Source organism: Chiloscyllium punctatum, chromosome 12, assembly GCF_047496795.1.
Source record: "Chiloscyllium punctatum isolate Juve2018m chromosome 12, sChiPun1.3, whole genome shotgun sequence".
Lineage (NCBI taxonomy): Eukaryota > Metazoa > Chordata > Chondrichthyes > Orectolobiformes > Hemiscylliidae > Chiloscyllium > Chiloscyllium punctatum.
The window spans coordinates 2362800-2381702 of record NC_092750.1 but is presented as its reverse complement, the minus strand read 5'-3'; the positions used below and the strand labels follow the sequence as shown (position 1 = coordinate 2381702).

The 18903-nt window shown below is 48.7% G+C and overlaps 1 protein-coding gene across 5 annotated transcripts in view; it reads left to right on the top strand.

Moving 5' to 3' along the window:
- The window catches only part of lamb2l (laminin, beta 2-like), a 178829-nt gene that overhangs the window by 147865 nt on the left and 12061 nt on the right, over positions 1 to 18903 (top strand). For all 5 annotated transcript variants that reach the window (XM_072581753.1, XM_072581750.1, XM_072581752.1 and 2 more), the window contains 4 exons: positions 5644 to 5847; positions 6684 to 6828; positions 15527 to 15734; positions 17053 to 17194. In XM_072581753.1, coding sequence (XP_072437854.1) covers positions 5644 to 5847; positions 6684 to 6828; positions 15527 to 15734; positions 17053 to 17194 — 699 coding nt within the window. The remainder of the gene's footprint in view (positions 1 to 5643; positions 5848 to 6683; positions 6829 to 15526; positions 15735 to 17052; positions 17195 to 18903) is intronic.

Below are 18903 nucleotides of genomic sequence, written 5' to 3'. Positions count from 1 at the left end.
CGTGAATAAGGCTGGAGATATATTGTACAGTCAATTCCAGAAGATATGTGATGATGTGCCACATCGAAGGTTGGTAGCAAACTTAGAGCTGATAGTGTAGGGAGTAAGATACTTGGATGGATAGTGGATTGGTTAGCTAACAGGAAGCAGAGACGAAGGATAAATTAGTCATTTTCAGGTTGGCAAGGTGTAACGAGTTATAATCAATGATGTGGATGAAAGGATCAGAGGCATTGAGTTAAATGTTGATTTGATTTTGATTTGACTTATTATCGATATACAGTGAGAAGTTGTGTTTTGCATGCTATCCAGACAAATTATACCTGACATAAGTACATCAGGATAATAGACCAGAATGCAGAATATAGTGCTATAGCTACAGAGAAGGTGCAGATATATTATTTGAGAGGTCATTCATAAGTCTGGTAACAGTGGGGAAGAAGCTGTTCTTGAATCTGTTGGACACGTATTCAAACGTTTATATCTTCTGCCGATGGAAGAGGGTGGAAGGGAGTATACCCAGAGTGGGCGGGGTCCTTGATACTGGCTGCTTTCCTGGGGCAATGGGAAGCAGAGATGGAGCCAATGGATGGAAGGATGGTTTCTGAGATGGTCTGGGCTGTGTTCACAACTCTCAGTAATTTCCTGGGGTCTTGGGCAGAGCAGTTACTATATCAAGCTGTGATGCATCAGATAAGTGCTTTCTATGGTGCATGCATAAATGTTGAGAAGAGTCATTGTGGATGTGCTGAATTTCCTTAGCGTTATGCTGGTATCATATATCCAGGTACAAGTGGAATTTGTGAGATGGCGTAAGGAGTCTGTGAAGAGAACTAGACAGGTGAGGTAATTGCTGAAAAAGGTGTTGCTAGAAAAGTGCAGCAGGTCAGGCAGCATCCAAGGAGCAGGAGAATCGACGTTTCGGGCATGAGCCCTTCTTCAGGAATGAGGAGGGTGTGTCCAGCAGGCTAAGATAAAAGGTAGGGAGGAGGGACTTGGGGGAGGGGCGTTGGGAATGTGATAGGTGGAAGGAGGTCAAGGTGAGGGTGATAGGCTGGAGAGGGGGTGGGGGCGGAGAGGTCAGGAAGAAGATTGCAGGTCAAGAAGGCGGTGCTGAGTCCAAGGGTTGGGACTGAGATAAGGTGGGGGGAGGGGAAATGAGGAAGCTGGAGAAATCTGCATTCATCCCTTGTGGTTGGAGGGTTCCTAGGTGGAAGATGAGGCGCTCTTCCTCCAGGTGTCGTGTTGCTATGGTCTGGCGATGGAGGAGGCCAAGGACCTGCATGTCCTTGGTGGAGTGGGAGGGGGAGTTAAAGTGTTGAGCCACGGGGTGGTTGGGTTGGTTGGTGCAGGTGTCCCAGAGGTGTTCTCCGAAATGTTCCGCAAGCAGGCGGCCTGTCTCCCCAATATAGAGGAGGCCACATCGGGTGCAGCGGATGCAGTAAATGATGTGTGTGGAGGTGCAGGTGAATTTGTGATGGATATGGAAGGATCCCTTGGGGCCTTGGAGGGAAGTGAGGGGTGGGGGGGGTGGGTGCAAGTTTTGCATTTCTTGTGATTGCAGGGGAAGGTGCCGGGAGTGAGGTTGGGTTGGTGGGGGGGTGTGAGACCATAAGACATAGGAGAGGAAGTACGGCCATTCGGCCCATCGAGTCCACTCCGCCATTTAATCATGGCTGATGGGCATTTCAACTCCACTTACCAGCACTCTCCCCATAGCCCTTAATTCCTCTAGACAACAAGAATCTATCAATCTCGGCCTTGAAGACAGTTAGCGTCCCGGCCTCCACTGCACTCCGCGGCAATGAATTCCACAGGCCCACCACTCTCTGGCTGAAGAAATGTCTCCGCATTTCTGTTCTGAATTGACCCCCTCTAATTCTAAGGCTGTGTCCACGGGTCCTAGTCTCCTCACCTAACGCAAACAATTTCTTAGCGTCCACCCTTTCCAAGCCATGTGTTATCTTGTAAGTTTCTATTAGATCTCCCCTTAATCTTCTAAACTCCAATGAATACAATCCCAGGATTCTCAGCCGTTCCTCGTATGTTAGACCTACCATTCCAGGGATCATCCGTGTGAATCTCCGCTGGACACGCTCCAGTGCCAGTATGTCCCTCCTGAGGTGTGGGGCCCAAAACTGGACACAGTACTCCAAATGGGGCCTAACCAGAGCTTTATAAAGTCTCAGTAGCACAACGGTGCTTTTATATTCCAACCCTCTTGAGATAAATGACAACATTGCATCTGCTTTCTTAATCACGGACTCAACCTGCATGTTTACCTTTAGAGAATCCTCGACTAGCACTCCCAGATCCCTTTGTACTTTGGCTTTATGAACCTGACGAGGGAGTCACGGAGGGAGTGGTCTTTCCAGAACGCTGATAGGGGAGGGGAGGGATATATATCCTTGGTGGTGGGGTCTGTTTGGAGGTGGCGGAAATGACGAAAGACGATACGATGTATCTGGAGGTTGGTGGGGTGGTAGGTGAGGACCAGTGGGGTTCTGTCCTGCTGGCGATTGGAGGGGCGGGGTTTAAGGGCGGAGGTGCGGGAAGTGGAGGAGATGCGGTGGAGAGCATCGTCGATCACGTCTGAGGGGAAAATGCGGTCTTTGAAGAAGGAGGCCATCTGGGTTGTTCGGTATTGGAACTGGTCCTCCTGGGAGCAGATGTGACGGAGGTGAAGGAATTGGGAATATGGGATGGCGTTTTTACAGGGGGCAGGGTGGGAGGAGGTGTAGTCTAGGTCGCTGTGGGAGTTGGTCGGTTTATAGTAAATGTCCGTGTTGAGTCGGTCGCCCGAGATAGAAATGGAAAGGTCTAGGAAGGGGAGGGAGGAGTCGGAGACGGTCCAGGTGAATTTGAGGTCGGGGTGGAAGGTGTTGGTAAAGTGGATGAACTGTTCAACCTCCTCGTGGGAGCACGAGGTAGTGCCGATACAGTCATCGATGTAGCGGAGAAAAAGGTGGGGGGTGGTGCCCGTGTAGCTGCAGAAGATGGACTGTTCCACATATCCTACGAAGAGGCAGGCATAGCTGGGGCCCATGTGGGTGCCCATGGCTACTCCTTTGGTTTGGAGGGAAGTGGGAGGATTGGAAAGAGAAGTTGTTCAGGGTGAGGACCAGTTCAGTCAGCCAAAGGAGGGTGTCAGTGGAAGGGTACTGGTTGGGTCAGTGGGAAAGGAAGAAGCGGAGGGCTTTGAGGCCTTCGTGATGGGGGATGGAGGTGTACAGGGATGGATGTCCATCGTAAAGATAAGGGGGGCCGCGGAAGCAAAAATCATGGAGGAGGTGGAGGGCAAGGGTGGTGTCCCAAACGTAGGTGGGGAATTCTTGGACTAAGGGGGACAGGACCGTGTCGAGGTATGCAGAGATGAGTTCGGTGGGGCAGGAGCAGGCTGAGACAATGGGTCGGCCGGGGTGGTCAGGTTTGTGGATTTTGGGCAGGAGATAGAAACGGGCGGTGTGGGGTTGTGGGACTATGAGGTTGGAGGCGGTGGATGGGAGATCCCCTGAGGTGATGAGGTTATGGATGGTCTGGGAGATGATGGTTTGGTGGTGGGAGGTGGGGTCATGGTCAAGGGGGCTGTAGGAGGAGGTGTCCGCGAGCTGGTGTTTAGCCTCAGCAGTGTAAAGATCGGTGCACCAATCTACCACCGTGCCTCCCTTGTCTGCCGGTTTGATAGTGAGGTTGGGGTTGGAACGGAGGGAGTGGAGGGCTGCACGTTCCGAGGGTGAGAGGTTGGAGTGGGTGAGAGGGGTGGAGAGGTTGAGGCAGTTAATGTCACAGTGGCAGTTGGCTATGAAGAGATCGAGGGCAGGTAAGAGGCCAGCACGGGGTGTCCAGGTGGATGGGGTGTGTTGGAGGCAGGAGAAGGGGTCGTTAGAGGGTGGGTGAGAATCCTGGTTGAAGAAGTAGGCGTGGAGGTGAAGGCGGTGGAAGAATTGTCCGATGTCACGCCGCGTGTCAAACCCATTGATCCGGGAGCGTAGGGGGATGAAATTGAGGCCTCTGCTGAGGATTGATCTTTCATCCTCAGAGAGGGGGAGGTCTGGAGGGATGGTGAAAATACAGCAGGACTGGGAGCTAGGACCTGGGGCTGGAGCTGGGCGTGGGGGCGGAGTTGGGTGTGGGGGAAGGGATATATTTCCCTCCCCTCCCCTATCAGCGTTCCAGAAAGACCATTCCCTCCGCGACTCCCTCGTCAGATCCACACCCCCCACCAACCCAACCTCCACTCCCGGCACCTTCCCCTGCAACCGCAAGAAATGCAAAACTCGCGCCCACACCTCCCCCCTCACTTCCCTCCAAGGCCCCAAGGGATCCTTCCATATCCACCACAAATTCACCTGCACCTCCACACACATCATTTACTGCATCTGCTGCACCCGATGTGGCCTCCTCTATTTTGGGGAGACAGGCCGCCTACTTGCGGAACGTTTCAGAGAACACCTCTGGGACACCCAGACCAACCAACCCAACCGCCCTGTGGCTCAACACTTCAACTCCCCCTCCCACTCCACCAAGGACATGCAGGTCCTTGGCCTCCTCCATCGCCAGACCATAGCAACACGACGCCTGGAGGAAGAGCGCCTCATCTTCCGCCTGGGAACCCTCCAACCACAAGGGATGAACTCAGATTTCTCCAGTTTCCTCATTTCCCCTCCCCCCACCTTGTCTCAGTCCCAACCCTCGAACTCAGCACCGCCTTCCTAACCTGCAATCTTCTTCCTGACCTCTCCGCCCCCACCCCCTCTCCAGCCTATCACCCTCACCTTAACCTCCTTCCACCTAACGCATTCCCAACGCCCCTCCCCCAAGTCCCTCCTCCCTACCTTTTATCTTAGCCTGCTGGACACACTTTCCTCATTCCTGAAGAAGGGCTTATGCCCGAAATGTCGATTCTCCTGCTCCTTGGATGCTGCCTGACCTGCTGCGCTTTTCCAGCAACACATTTTCAGCTCTGATCTCCAGCATCTACAGTCCTCACTTTCTCCGAGGTGAAGTAATTGGGCAGCAGTTTGACAGATGAAACATAATGTGGGTGAATGTAAATTTATTCACTTTATCAGGAAGAATAGACATACAGAAACAGAGGCAAATGAGGAACAAAAATAAAGAACTGCAGATGCTGGAAATCAGAAACAAAAACAGAAACTGCTGATAAAGCTCAGCATGTCTAGCAGCATCTGTGGAGAGAAATCAAAGTTCATGTTCCAGATTGAGTGATCCTTCCTGAGAACCCCTTGTTACGTGGGATGAATTTAGTTTGGGGAACTTGGTCAGCATGAATGAGTTGGACCGAAGGGTCTGTTTCTGTGCTGTATAACTCTATGACTGCTATTTAAATCGTGTGAGATTACATAACACAGGAGCACATAGGGATCTTGTACATGAATTACAAAAAATTAGTATCAGCTTCAGCGAGTGGATTGGAACGGAATGTTATTTTTATTGCACAGGGAATGGAATGTAAAAGCCAAGATGGTTCCATTTGGTTGACCTAGCCATTGGCAAGTGCACATCTGTAATAATGACCACACATTTGGTTCTTGATTTATGAAAATATGTTTGAGCCAGTTCAGTGAAAGCTCACTCCCTGCTTGGGTACTTTTTCTGACTCTGTTTACTGTCGTGATCCAGGTGTGTGGCTCGTCCAGGGGACAGAGCTGCGATACAGACCCGTGTGGCGGTGCCAATTGTCAGGATGATGCGGGGAATCGTCAGTGTGGAGGAAAGAACTGCTCTGGGGCTCTCAGTGAATCCATGGAGGCTCTGCAGAGAGCAACCAACTCAACCATCATGCTGCAGGACATTCAGAACCAACTCGACTCTGTCTCTCAAAGGGTAGGTAGCAATGCAGAGAGGAAAGAGAGAGAGAGAGAGAGAGAGAGCAGGGAGCGACGTGGGAATGGGACAGTGAGGGAGAAGGAATGAGATTGAGGGATACATGGGGGAATACAGGAGAAGCAGAGAAGCTGGGGAGTGGATGGGTGGGTGTTGGAGGGTGTAGACAAAGATGCAATGGATGAAGGAAAAGGGAAGAAGAAGAGGGATAATTACAGAAAACACTCAGTGCAGAGCCATGAGGATACTTCATCCTAACATCTGGAAATCAGTGTTAATGGACAGTGACATTTTCTGAGGCAGGAGTACAATCACATCGGATATGGACACCAACATTTGAGACCGTTAATTTGCTTTAACGATGCCATTTCTGTTCTTCTTCCATGGGACAACAATGAAAGCAAAATACGGTAGACGCTGGAAATCTGAAATAATTCAGACAGTGCTGAACAATCTCAGCATGTCCAACAGCATGTGGCAAGAGAGAAACAGAGTCTGTGTTTTGAATCCAGCATTAATTTTCTCTCAAGTTGATGTGAGATATGTGACTGGCATTTAATCAGAAACCTTTACCTAACATTCCAGAATTCTCCTTCCCCTACACTATCTATTGATTGCAATCTCCTGCAACATCCAACAGGAAACCAATCCAGTGTCCGGGTGGGAATGTGGTGGGCTCTCTTGTCCTGTCTCTAAATTGGGAAGTTTGGTTTGAATGAGGCATTGCCCTGAGGTATGTAGGAGGAGATGAATAGCCACACATTTGCTGCTGGGTGGTCTCACCAAGTGTTGAGGAGCATGCATTCAGAGTACTGGTGCTCTGTATCTTTCCACAGATTGAGGAGATACACAGCCAAGCTGAAGAGGCAAAATCTAAAGCTGCCGCTACACTGCAGAAAGCATCCAACACAAAAAACCACATCACAGCCACGGTGGATGATCTACGCAAATTCATTAAGGCAGTGAAAGACTTTCTCAATGGTGAGTTATGCTCCATCTGCTCTTTTAGACTAAAAATACGGCTTCCTCTACACTGTCCCCATCAAACACTCCCCAGGACAGGGGCAGCATGGGGTTAGATACAGAGTAAAGCTCCCTCTACACTGTCCCCCATCAAACACTCCCCAGGACAGGGACAGCACGGGGTTAGGTACAAAAAATCCCATAAAACAAAACAGCCAAAGTAGGCCATTCAGCCCATGGGGTTTGAGATAGAAATCAGTGAGATCATGGCTGATCTGATCATCCTCAAATCCACTTTCCTGCCTCTTGCCCCAAAACCCTCGATCCCCTTCCTTATTAAAAATCTGTCTGTCTCAGCCTTGAGTATCCTGAATGACCCAGCCCCCAACAGCCCTCTGTGGGAAAGAATTCCACAGATTCACTCCCCTCAGAGGGAAGAAATTCCTCCCCATCTCTGTCTTCAATGGGTGACCCCTTGCTCTGAGATGATGCTCCTCTGGTCCTAGACTCCCCCACACGGGGAAAATAACCTTTCAGCATCTCCCCTGTCAAATCCCCTGAGAATCTTGTATGTTTGAGTAAGGTTGTCTCTCATTCTTCGAAACTCCAATGAACATAGGCCCAACCTACTCCACCTCTCCTTATAACACAGTCCGTCCATAACACGATCAACCTAAAGTCTAAAGTTACGATAACAGACTACTTAGAAAGCCTTAGTGCAATTAGACAAATCAAGTGTAGGTTTATGAATGGGAGCCGATGCTTAACGAGGTTTTTGAGAATGTTACTAATAGAATAGATAATGGAGAAACAATGGATGTGGAGTATTTGGATTTAAAAGATTTCAAAAACAGGTCCTGAATGATGGGATTGGGGGTGATATACTGGGAGGGGTTGGTTATCAGACAGGAAGCAGAGAGTGAGAGTAAATGGATATTTTTCCAGGCTGCAGGCAGTGACTACGGGTGTACCACAAGGGTGAGTGCTTGGGCCCCAGCTATTCATAAAATTTATCAATGACCTGGATGAGGGAACCAAACTCTATATTTTCAAGTTTGCTGACAACACAGAGCTGGGTTGGATTGTGAGGAGGACGCAAAGAGACTTCAGGGTGATTGAGACAAGTTGGGGGAGTGGGCAAACACACGGCAGATTCAGCACAACGTGACTAAATGTGAAATACACATAGATTACTTAGTGTGGAAACAGGCCCTTCGGCCCAACAAGTCCACACTGACCCGCCGAAGCGCAACCCACCCAGACCCATTCCCCTACATTTACCCCTTCACCTAACACTACGGGCAATTTAGCATGGCCAATCCACCTAACCTGCACTTTTTTGGATTGTGGGAGGAAACTGGAGCACCCGGAGGAAACCCACACAGACACGGGGAGGACGTGCAAACTCCACACAGTTAGTCGCCTGAGGCGGGAATTGATCCAGAGTCTCTGGCGGTGTGAGGCAGCAGTGCTAACCACTGTGCCACCAGGCCGCCCTTCAGTCTAAAACAACTACAAGACCAAGTATTAGCTAAGCAGGGATATAGAACATACAACATAGAAGAATACAGCGCAGTACAGGCCCTTCGGCCCTCGATGTTGCGTCGATCCAAGCCCACCTAACCTACACTAACCCACTATCTTCCATATGCCTATCCAATGCCCGCTTAAATACCCATAAAGAGGGAGAGTCCACCACTGCTACTGGCAAGGCATTCCATGAACTTACGACTCGCTGAGTGAAGAACCTACCCCTAACATCTGTCCTATACCTACCACCCCTTAATTTAAAGCTATGCCCCCTTGTAATAGCTGACTCCATACGTGGAAAAAGGTTCTCACTGTCAACCCTATCTAAACCCCTAATCATCTTGTACACCTCTATCAAGTCACCCCTAAACCTTCTTTTCTCCAATGAAAACAACCCCAAGTGCCTCAGCCTTTCCTCATAGGATCTTCCTACCATACCAGGCAACATCCTGGTAAACTTCCTCTGCACCCGTTCCAGTGCCTCCACATCCTTCCTATAGTATGGCGACCAAAACTGCACACAATATTCCAGATGCGGCCACACCAGAGTCTTATACAACTGCAGCATGACCTCAGGACTCCGGAACTCAATTCCTCTACCAATAAAAGCCAGTACGCCATATGCCTTCTTCACTGCACTATTTACCTGGGTGGCAACTTTCAGAGATCTGTGTACATGGACACCAAGATCCCTCTGCTCTTCCACACTACCAAGTATCCGACCATTAGCCCAGTACCCCATCTTTTTGTTACTCTTACCAAAGTGAATCACCTCACACTTAGCTACATTGAACTCCATTTGCCACCTTTCTGCCCAGCTCTGCAGCTTCTCTATATCCCGCTGTAACCTGCCACATCCTTCCTCACTGTCTACAACTCCTCCGACTTTCGTATCATCCGCAAACTTGCTCACCCAACCTTCTAGCCCCTCCTCCAGGTCATTTATAAAAATGACAAACAGCAATGGTCCCAAAACAGATCCTTGCGGAACACTGCTAGTGACGGCACTCCAAGATGAACCTTTGCCATCAACTACTACCCTCTGTCTTCTTCCAGCCAGCCAATTCCTAATCCAAACCTCCAACTCACCCTCAATGCCATATCTCTGTATTTTCTGCAGTAGCCTACCATGGGGGACCTTATCAAACGCCTTACTAAAATCCATATATACCACATCTACCGTTTTCCCCTCATCTACCTCCTTAGTCACCTTCTCAAAGAATTCAATAAGGTTTGTGAGGCACGACCTGCCCTTCACAAAACCATGCTGACTATCCTTGATCACATCATTCTTATCCAGATGTGCATAAATCCTATCCCTTACAATTCTCTCTAAGACTTTGCCCACAACAGAAGTGAGACTCACTGGCCTATAGTTACTAGGATTATCCCTACTCCCCTTCTTGAACAAGGGAACCACGTTTGCTAGCCTCCAGTCCTCCAGCACTATTCCTGTAGACAAAGAGGACACAAAAATCAAGGCCAATGGCTCTGCAATCTCCTCCCTTGCTTCCCAGAGAATCCTAGGATAAATGCCATCAGGCCCAGGGGACTTATCTATTTTCACCCTTGCCAGAATTTCCAACACCTCTTCTCTACATATCTTAAAGCCATCCATTCTACTTATTCGTGCCTCAGTATTCATATCGACAACAATGTCCTGTTCCTGAGTGAATACTGACGAAAAGTATTCATTCAGTGCCTCCCCAATCTCTTCAGCCTCCACACGCAACTTCCCATTACTATCCTTGATTGGACCTATTCCTACCCTAGTCATTCTTTTATTCCTAACATAACTATAGAAAGCCTCAGGGTTTTCCCTAATCCTACCAACTAAGGACCTTTCATGTCCCCTCCTTGCTGCTCTTAGCTCTCTCTTCAGGTCCTTCCGGGCTACCTTATAACTCTCAATCGCCCCTATTGAACCTTCACGCCTTATCTTTACAAAGGCCGCCCTCTTCCATTTAACAAGGGATTCCAATTCCTTATTAAATCACGGCTCCCTCACACGACCCTTTCCTCCCTGCCTGATAGGTACGTACTTATCAAGGACACTCAATAGTTGCTCCTTGAACAAGTTCCACATATCAATTACGCTCTTGCCTTGGAATCTACTTTTCCAATCCACACATCCTAAGTCATGCCTCACCGCATCATAATTTCCCTGCCCCCAGCTATAACTCTTGCCCTGTAGTACACACTTATCCCTCTCCATCACGAGAGTAAAAATCACCGAATTGTGGTCACTGTCCGCAAAGTGCTCACCTACCTCTAGTTCTAATACCTGGCCTGGTTCGTTACCCAGAACCAAATCCAGTATGGCCTCACCTCTTGTTGGCTTATCTACATATTGTGTCAGGAAACTCTCCTGCATACATTGGACAAACACTGACCCATCTAACGAACTTGAGCTATAGCTTTCCCAATCAATATCAGGAAAGTTAAAGTCCCCCATAACAACCACCCTATTACTGTCACTCTTCTCCTGAATCATCTTCGCAATCCTTTCTTCAACGATTCTAGGACTATTAGGAGGCCTGTAAAAGACTCCTAACAGGGTGACCTCACCTCTCCTATTCCTAACCTCAACCCAAACTACCTCAGATGGCAAATCTTCGTCCATCTTCCTTTCCACCGCTGTAATACTATCTTTGACAAGCAAAGCCACACCCCCCCCTCTTTTACCCCCACCTCTGACCCTACTAAAACATTTAAACCCTGGAACCTGCAACAGCCAATCCTGTCCCTGATCTAGCCATGTCTCCGTAATAGCCACAACATCGAAGTCCCAGGTACCAACCCACGCTGCAAGTTCACCTACCTTATTTCGTATACTTCTGGCATTAAAGTATACACACTTCAAGCCACTCTTCTGTTTACAGGCACCCTCCTTTAAGATTGATGCCATATTCCTAACCTCCCTACACTCCAGGTCCTGCACCCTAAAGCTACAGTCTGGGTTCCCATGCCCCTGCAGAGTTAGTTTAAACCCCCCCCAAGAGCACTAGCAAACCTCCCCCCAAGGATACTGGTGCCCCTCAGGTTCAGGTGCAGACCATCCTGTTTATAGAGGTCCCACCTTCCCCAGAAAGAACCCCAGTTATCCAAGTGCCGAAATCCCTCCCTCCTGCACCATCCCTGTAGCCACGCATTTAACTGTTCTCTCTCCCTATTCCTCGACTCTTTATCACGTGGCACGGGTAACAAACCAGAGACAACAACTCTGTTCGTTCTAACTCTGAGCTTCCAACCTAGCTCCCTAAAAGCCTGCCTAACATCCTCAGCACTCCTCCTACCTATGTCATTGGTGCCAATATGGACCACGACTTCAGGCTGCTCCCCCTCCCCCTTAAGGACCCGGAAAACACGATCAGATACATCACGTACCCTTGCACCTGGGAGGCAACATACCAAACGTGAGTCTCTCTCGTTCCCACAAAACCGCCTATCTGTGCCCCGAACTATCGAGTCCCCAATTATTATTGCTCTGCTCTTCTCCACCCTTCCCTTCTGAGTAGCGGGGACAGGCTCCGTGCCAGAGGCCTGAGCCCCGTCACTTACCCCTGGTAAGTCGTCCCCCCCACAAGTATCCAAAACGGTATACTTGTTCTTGAGGGGAACGGCCGCAGGGGGTCCCTGCACTGGCTGCTTCCTCCCAGTCCCCCTCACTGTCACCCATCTATCTGCCATCTTTGGAATTACTACTTCCCTATAGCTCCGATCTATGACCCCTTCTGCCTCCCGAATGATCCGAAGTTCATCCAACTCCAGCTCCAGTTCCCTAACACGGTCTTGGAGGAGCTGGAGATGGGTGCATTTCCTGCAAGTGTAATCAGCAGGGACGTCCATGGCATCCCTCACCTCTTGGGAAGTGTGGATGTACAAAGGGACCTGTGTGTCTTTGGACAGTGAATGTAGACAGGCAGGCACACAGGAATAGCAGTTGGCCATTCAGCCCCTCAAGCCTGTTCCAACATTTAATGAATCATGGCTGGTCTGAGGCCTAACTCCATATACCTGCCTTTGCCCCATATCCCTTTACTTAACAAAATCTCAGATTTAAAGCTAACACCTGATTCAGTGACCCCTGCTGTTTGTGGATGAGATTCTAAACCGCTCCCACCCTTTGTGTGTGTGAGTGTTTCCTAACATCTCTCCTGAACAAAAGTCAGGATTGCAGATGCTGGGGATTAGATTTGAGAGTAGGCTGCTGGAAAATTGCAGCAAGTCAAGCAGCATCCGAGGAGCAGGAGAGTCGATGTTTCAGGCAAAAGCCCTTCATTATTCCTGACAAAGGACTTTTGCCCGAGACGTCAATTCTCCTGCTCCTCGGATGCTGCCTGACCTGCTGTGCTTTTCCAGCACCACACTCTCGACTCTCCTGACCGGTCTAGTCCTAAGCGTATATTGACCTTCATTGCGAGAGGATTTCTGTTCAGAAGGAGGGATATCTTACTGCAGTTATACAAAGCCTTAGTCAGAGCTCCTCTGGAAAACTGTGTGCAGTTTTGGTCTCCTTATCTAAGAAGGGATAAACTTCCCAGAGAGGGGGAGTGCTACAGCTGCACACTAGAATTAGAATTATGTTTTATTGTCACGTGTACTCAAGTACAGGAGCACAGTGAAAAGTGCACAAAGTCACCATTTCCTGCACCATCTCAGGTACAAAGATACCCAGGTCCAAATCTTTAGGTATAAATTAGAAAAAAAATAAGAAATAAAGTTAAAAGTTCAGCATTACAGTTCTTCTAAAGCAGAGAAAGAGAAGCAAGAAGAAAGCAGATGGAACAGACAGACCCACACTGTCGCTCACCTCGAGACCAGGAGTCCCCGCACTACCATCACCTCGATCCCGGGAGTCCCCGTGCTGTTTCTCACCTCAATCCTGGGAGTCCCCTCACTGCCACTCACCTCGATCCCAGGAGTCCCAGCACTACCCCTCACCTTGACGCCGGGAGTCCCAGCGCTGCACTTCACCTTGAGGCCAGGAGTCCCCGCACCTCGAGACTGGGAGTCCCCGCACAGCCCCTCACCTCGAGACTGGGAGTCCCCGCACCTCGAGACTGGGAGTCCCTGCACAGCCCCTCACCTCGAGACTGGGAGTCCCTGCACAGCCCCTCACCTCGAGACTGGGAGTCCCCTGCACTGCCCCTCACCTCGAGCCTGGGAGTCCATGCTGGCCCAGCTCACTGCCACTGAAGCCGTCCTAGGTTGGGAGGTGAGTAGAAACGAGAAAAAAAGAAGAAATCAAGTGGATGGAGTAGAGGAGGTCTGACTCAGGGGACCTACCCAGTCGCCATCTTGGGCTGATACTGGGGAAGGCAGGATTGGTGTATGAGGAGAAATTGGTTCACCTGGGCCTACATTCAGGAAAGTTTAAAGGATGAGAGGAGATCTGATAGAAACTTATCAAGTTCCAGTTGGACTGCACAGAGCAGCTGCAGGGAGCTCTGGGTGGGGGTGTCTAGAACCAGGGGACACAGTCTTAGGATACGGGATAAAGAGGAAACCTTTCTTCAGTCAGAGAGTGGTGAACCTGTGGGATTCTCGACCACAGGAAGCTGTGGAGTTTTGGTCATTGAATATATTCAATAAAGACATTGATAATTGATGGATTGCAAAGGCATCCAGGGATATGGGGAGAAAGCAGGATTATGGCACTGAGATAACTGATTGGTCAGGATCAGATTGACCAGACAGAGCAGGTTCAAAGAGCAACATGGCCTCCTCCCGCTCCTGCGATGTATCTAAGAACCTTCCCTGGGCTAGCTCCACTACCAATGATGCTGCCCGACCTGCTGTGTTTTTCCAGCACCACTCTAATCTAAACTCTGGTTTCTAGCGTCTGAGTCCTCACTTTTGCCCAGCTCTACTACTAGTCTATCGTCTCTTACATAGGAGTTCACAGTATTCCCGCTGTGATCTGACTTGTGCCATGTATAGTTTTAGCAAAACCTCCCTAATTTTCTATTCCATTCCCTTTGAAATAAAGGCCAACATTCAATTTGCCTTCTCTATTACCTGCTGAACTTGGGGTGGGATTTTTATTTTTTTTGTGATTCATGGGCAAGGATTCCCAAATCCCTCTGTGCTGCAACTTTGTAAAGTCTTTTGCCAATTAAATAATAGTTAGCTCCTCTATTCTTCCACCAAAATACACAAGTTAGCATTTCCCCACATTACGTCCCGTCTGTCAAGTTCTTGCAAACTCACTTACCCGGTTTATATCCCTCTGCAGACTCTGTGTCATCCTCACAACTTGCACTCCCACCTGTGTCGGTGTTCCCAAGAACATTGACAAGGAATGGTCAGCAACAGAGAGATGGCCTTCCTTCAGCAACAGTGACTAACTTCAGCTGAAGATGGGTTTGTTGTGCAGATAAGAGATTTCATCCAGAAAAGGCAGAACACCAGCTCTCTGACATATCCTGCCAACTGCTCCTACACCATGACACTAGCACTGAACACCCAGCCGAGTCACTGACCTCTCCTCCTCTGGAAATAGTCTCTCCAAAGAGCTGAATGAGACAGACCCATAAAACCATCAGAAATAGGAACAGGAGTAGGCCATTCAGCCCTTCGAGCCTGCTCCACCATTCAATAAGATCACAGCTAATCCGACATTTCTCACATCCACTTTCCATAAGACCATATGGTATAGGAGTGGAGGTAAGGCCATTCGGCCCATCGAGTCCACTCCATCATTTAATCATGACTGATGGGCATTTCAACTCCGCATTTCCTGCCCCTTCCCTGTATCCCTTGATTCTCCAAGTGATCAAGAATCTATCGATCTCATCCTTGAATATACACAACGGATCTGCCCCACCGTTCTCTGTGTCAAGATGTTCCAATGACTCTCAATCCTCTGAGGGAAGAAATTTCTCCTCATCTCTGTCTTAAATTTATTCTGAGACTATGCCCTCTGGTCATAGACTCTCTCCCATGAGGGGAAGCATCCCTCAACATTGGCCCTGTCAAGCACCTGAAGAATGTGATATGTTTCAATGAGATCACCTCTCATTCTTCGAAACTCCAGTGAGTAGAGTAGAGTGAGTCTGTGTAACCTTTGCTGCTAAGATAATCCCTCCATCCCAGGGCTCTCCCCACCCACTGGTTGTGATTAGTAATGCTGTGGGGAGCTGTTTCAAACATTCTCCCTGACTGAATGTTGCTTGTTTCCCAGAGGAAGGCGCAGACCCAGAAAGCATTGAGCTGTTGGCCAACATGGTCCTGAACATCTCGTTCCCTGTCAGCTTGCTGGACATTCGCAGGATCCTGCAGGACATTAAAGACACCATGGCAAACATCAAGAACGTCGACACAATCCTCAACAACACATCGCGAAATCTACAGCTCGCTCAGCAACTGCTGCAACGGGCTGAGAAAGTGAAGTGAGTGTTTGTGCAGTGTTCGGGGTGGGGAGAGGGAATGGAGGGTGAGGGGGCTAGTACGATGGGGAGTGGAATACAACTGAGGGGCAGAATGGAGAGATACTGAGGGATGGGGAGAAAGAGGGGAGAGAGAGAAAGAAAGGGATTAGAAGTAAGGGAGGCAGGGAGGGAAACGCATAAGTGATAGAAGGGGAAAAGCCACGGAGGAGAAGAGGGAGTGAGCATGGAAATGCAAGCAAAGGTCATTGTAAAGGAGATCATCCCCGGGTGTCTGTACAGTATGATTGGGCCAAGGAGAGAAATAGGAGGGCAGCAGTGCCTCTCGTGTTGAACAGCTTGTCAGTAATGTCTCAGCTTGTCAGTAATATCCAAATTATTTCCACAATACATCTTCCTTTTTGTTCTTTAAAGCCCAGTTACACCATTTCCTTTCCTGCTTGTTCTCCCTCGCCTGTCCTCAGCCCGTCATGGTTTGTGTATGTTTCTGTTTGACTCTGGGTTTCTCTCTGAGTTTTCCCACTCTGTCTAGTCTCAATCCTTTCCAGTACTGAAGGACCGCACTTAGGCCATCGTGTCTGCACCAGTCAACAAAATTCTGACCTTTCACTCATCCCATTTGACCCATTGTGCTGGCGGTGGAAATGCAAGAGAATATCTAAATGTTGCTTAACTGTTACCAGAGGATCTGACTTAGTCACTTTTTCAGACAGTGAGTTCCAAGTTCCCACCAACCTCTGGGTAAGAACTGTCTCCTCAACTGCACTCTTACGCTTCTAAGTCTTATTGTAAATGTATCCCCCTGGTCACTGCCCCTACCATATGCACGTGTGCACGCAAACAGACACAGACACAGACACAGACACAGACACACGCATACACATACAATTCACATGCACACGGACACACACGCACCCCTTCCTAGCCACACTATCAATGTCCCTCATAAAGTTGTAGACTTCAAACAACAACCCTCTCATCCGCCCCAGTGTATCCAGTGAGCAACATTTTGGGCAATCTCCTCTGCACCCTCTCCAGTGCAATCCTTCCTATAGTGCAGAGACCAGAACTGCACACAGTACTCCAGCTGTGGCCCGACCAAAGTCCTGTATAGCTCCAACATCACCACCCTGCTCTTGGATTCTGTGCCGCAATGAATAAGGAGAAAACTATCTCATATGCTTTCTTAATCATCTTAGCTACCTGCCCTACCTCTGTCAGGGTTCTGTGGATATTCACATCAAGGTCACAGGGGCCTGTCACAGGCTCCTCATCTCGCCCACTCATTTCTGTCTATTTTGATTTTTCTTGTGTTTTCCAGGAACCGAGCTGCAGAGGTAAATGGTGATGTGACTGAGGTAAAACTCAGTGTGGAAGATGCAAACTCCAAGCTGGCGTTAGCTGAGGAATCACTGCAAAAGGCCAGGAATAACACTTCTGATGCTGAGGATTCCATCAGGAAGGTAAGTTTCTCGGTTCCAGAGGATTGCCGTGCAACAGGAATTGTTGTTCTGTCATTGAACTCATAAACCAGGCAACAAGGTGCTTAGGATGTAGTTTCAGTTTGAAGTTAGCCTGGAAATTAAAAGCTCAACTCTGTAAAGGTGAGGTACTTTGATTGTTGTTGAATCAACAACTTCACCGATGTCCTTGTCCACTTGATGCCTTGACCAATCTGGATCCATATATGGCTCCAGCCCTGACAGCACTGAGATTGACTGAGGTCTGAAGAAAAGTGATCAACCTGAAACATCACCGTTCTGTGTACACACACACTGTGGGTTTTAGAACATAGAACAGTACAGAACAGGAACGGGCCCCTTGGCCCATGATGTTGTGATGAACATGATGCCAAATGAAACTAATCCCTTCTGCCTTCCCTTGGTCCATACCTTACATATTCATGTGATTATCTAAAAGTCCCTTAAAAATCATATCCTATCTGCCTCTACCAGCACTCCCTGGCAGCACATTGCAGACTCCTACAGCTCTCTGTATAAAAAAACCTACCCCTCACATCTCCTTTGAACTTTCCCCCTCTCCCTTTAAATACAACTCCCTTGTACTAGATATTTCAACCCTGGGGAAAAAGATTCTGATCCCCAACCCTGTCTGTGCATCTCATAATTTTATAAACTTCTGTCAGGTCTCCCCTCAGCCTGCACTGCTCCAGAGAAAACAGCCTGAGTTTTTCCAGCCTCACCTTATAGCTCATACCCTCTAATCCTGGGAAACCTCTTCTGCACCCTCTCCAAAGCCTGCACATCCTTCCTGGAATGTGGTGACCAGGATTGAATGAAATAATCTGAGTGTGGCCTAACCAAAGTCTTATAAAGCTGCAACATGACATCCTGACTCTTGTACTCAGTTCCCTGATCAATGAAGGTAAGCCTGCTGTACACCTTCGTTACCACCCTATCTGCATGTGTAGCCACTTTCAGGGAGCTATGGACTTGAACCCCAAGATCCCTCTGTACATCAATGCTGTTCAGGGTCCTGCCATTAACTGTATACTTTTCCTTAACATTTAATCTCCCAAAGTGCAGTACCACACACAGATTACTCTCCATCTGCCATTTCTCTGCCCCTATCTGCAACTGATTTATATCCCACTATATCCTTTGACAACCTTCTACACTATCCACAGCTCCACAATTTTGTATCGTCTGCAAAATTACTAATACACCCATCTACATTTTCATCCAAGTCATTTATGTGTATCTCAAACAGCAGAGGCCCCAGTACAGATTCCTAGATTCTTGTGGAACACCAACAGTCACAGATCTCCAGCCTGAAAAGCCCCTCTCCACCCCTACCCTCTGCCTTCTACGGGCAAGCCATTTCTGAATCCACGCAGCCAAGTCACTGTGGATCCCATGCATCTTACTTTTCACCATTTTCTGTTATTTTTAATCATAATTGCCCCTTATCTTCCCTTTGATGTAGCCCAATAGTTGCATCATTGCTCCCGAACCACGCCCCCCCCCCCGCCAGGAACAGACAAAAGGGAAAACAAATTGGAGGGTTTCCCACTGGAAACTTTGACCTTACCAAATATTATAATTCCATACACACTCAGAGGGTCATAGCTCTGGAAGGAACAGTGTTGACCCTGAGGATTGGTCTGAACAGGAGAGTGAAGGGCAAAGGGATGTGAGGGAGACATGAACAG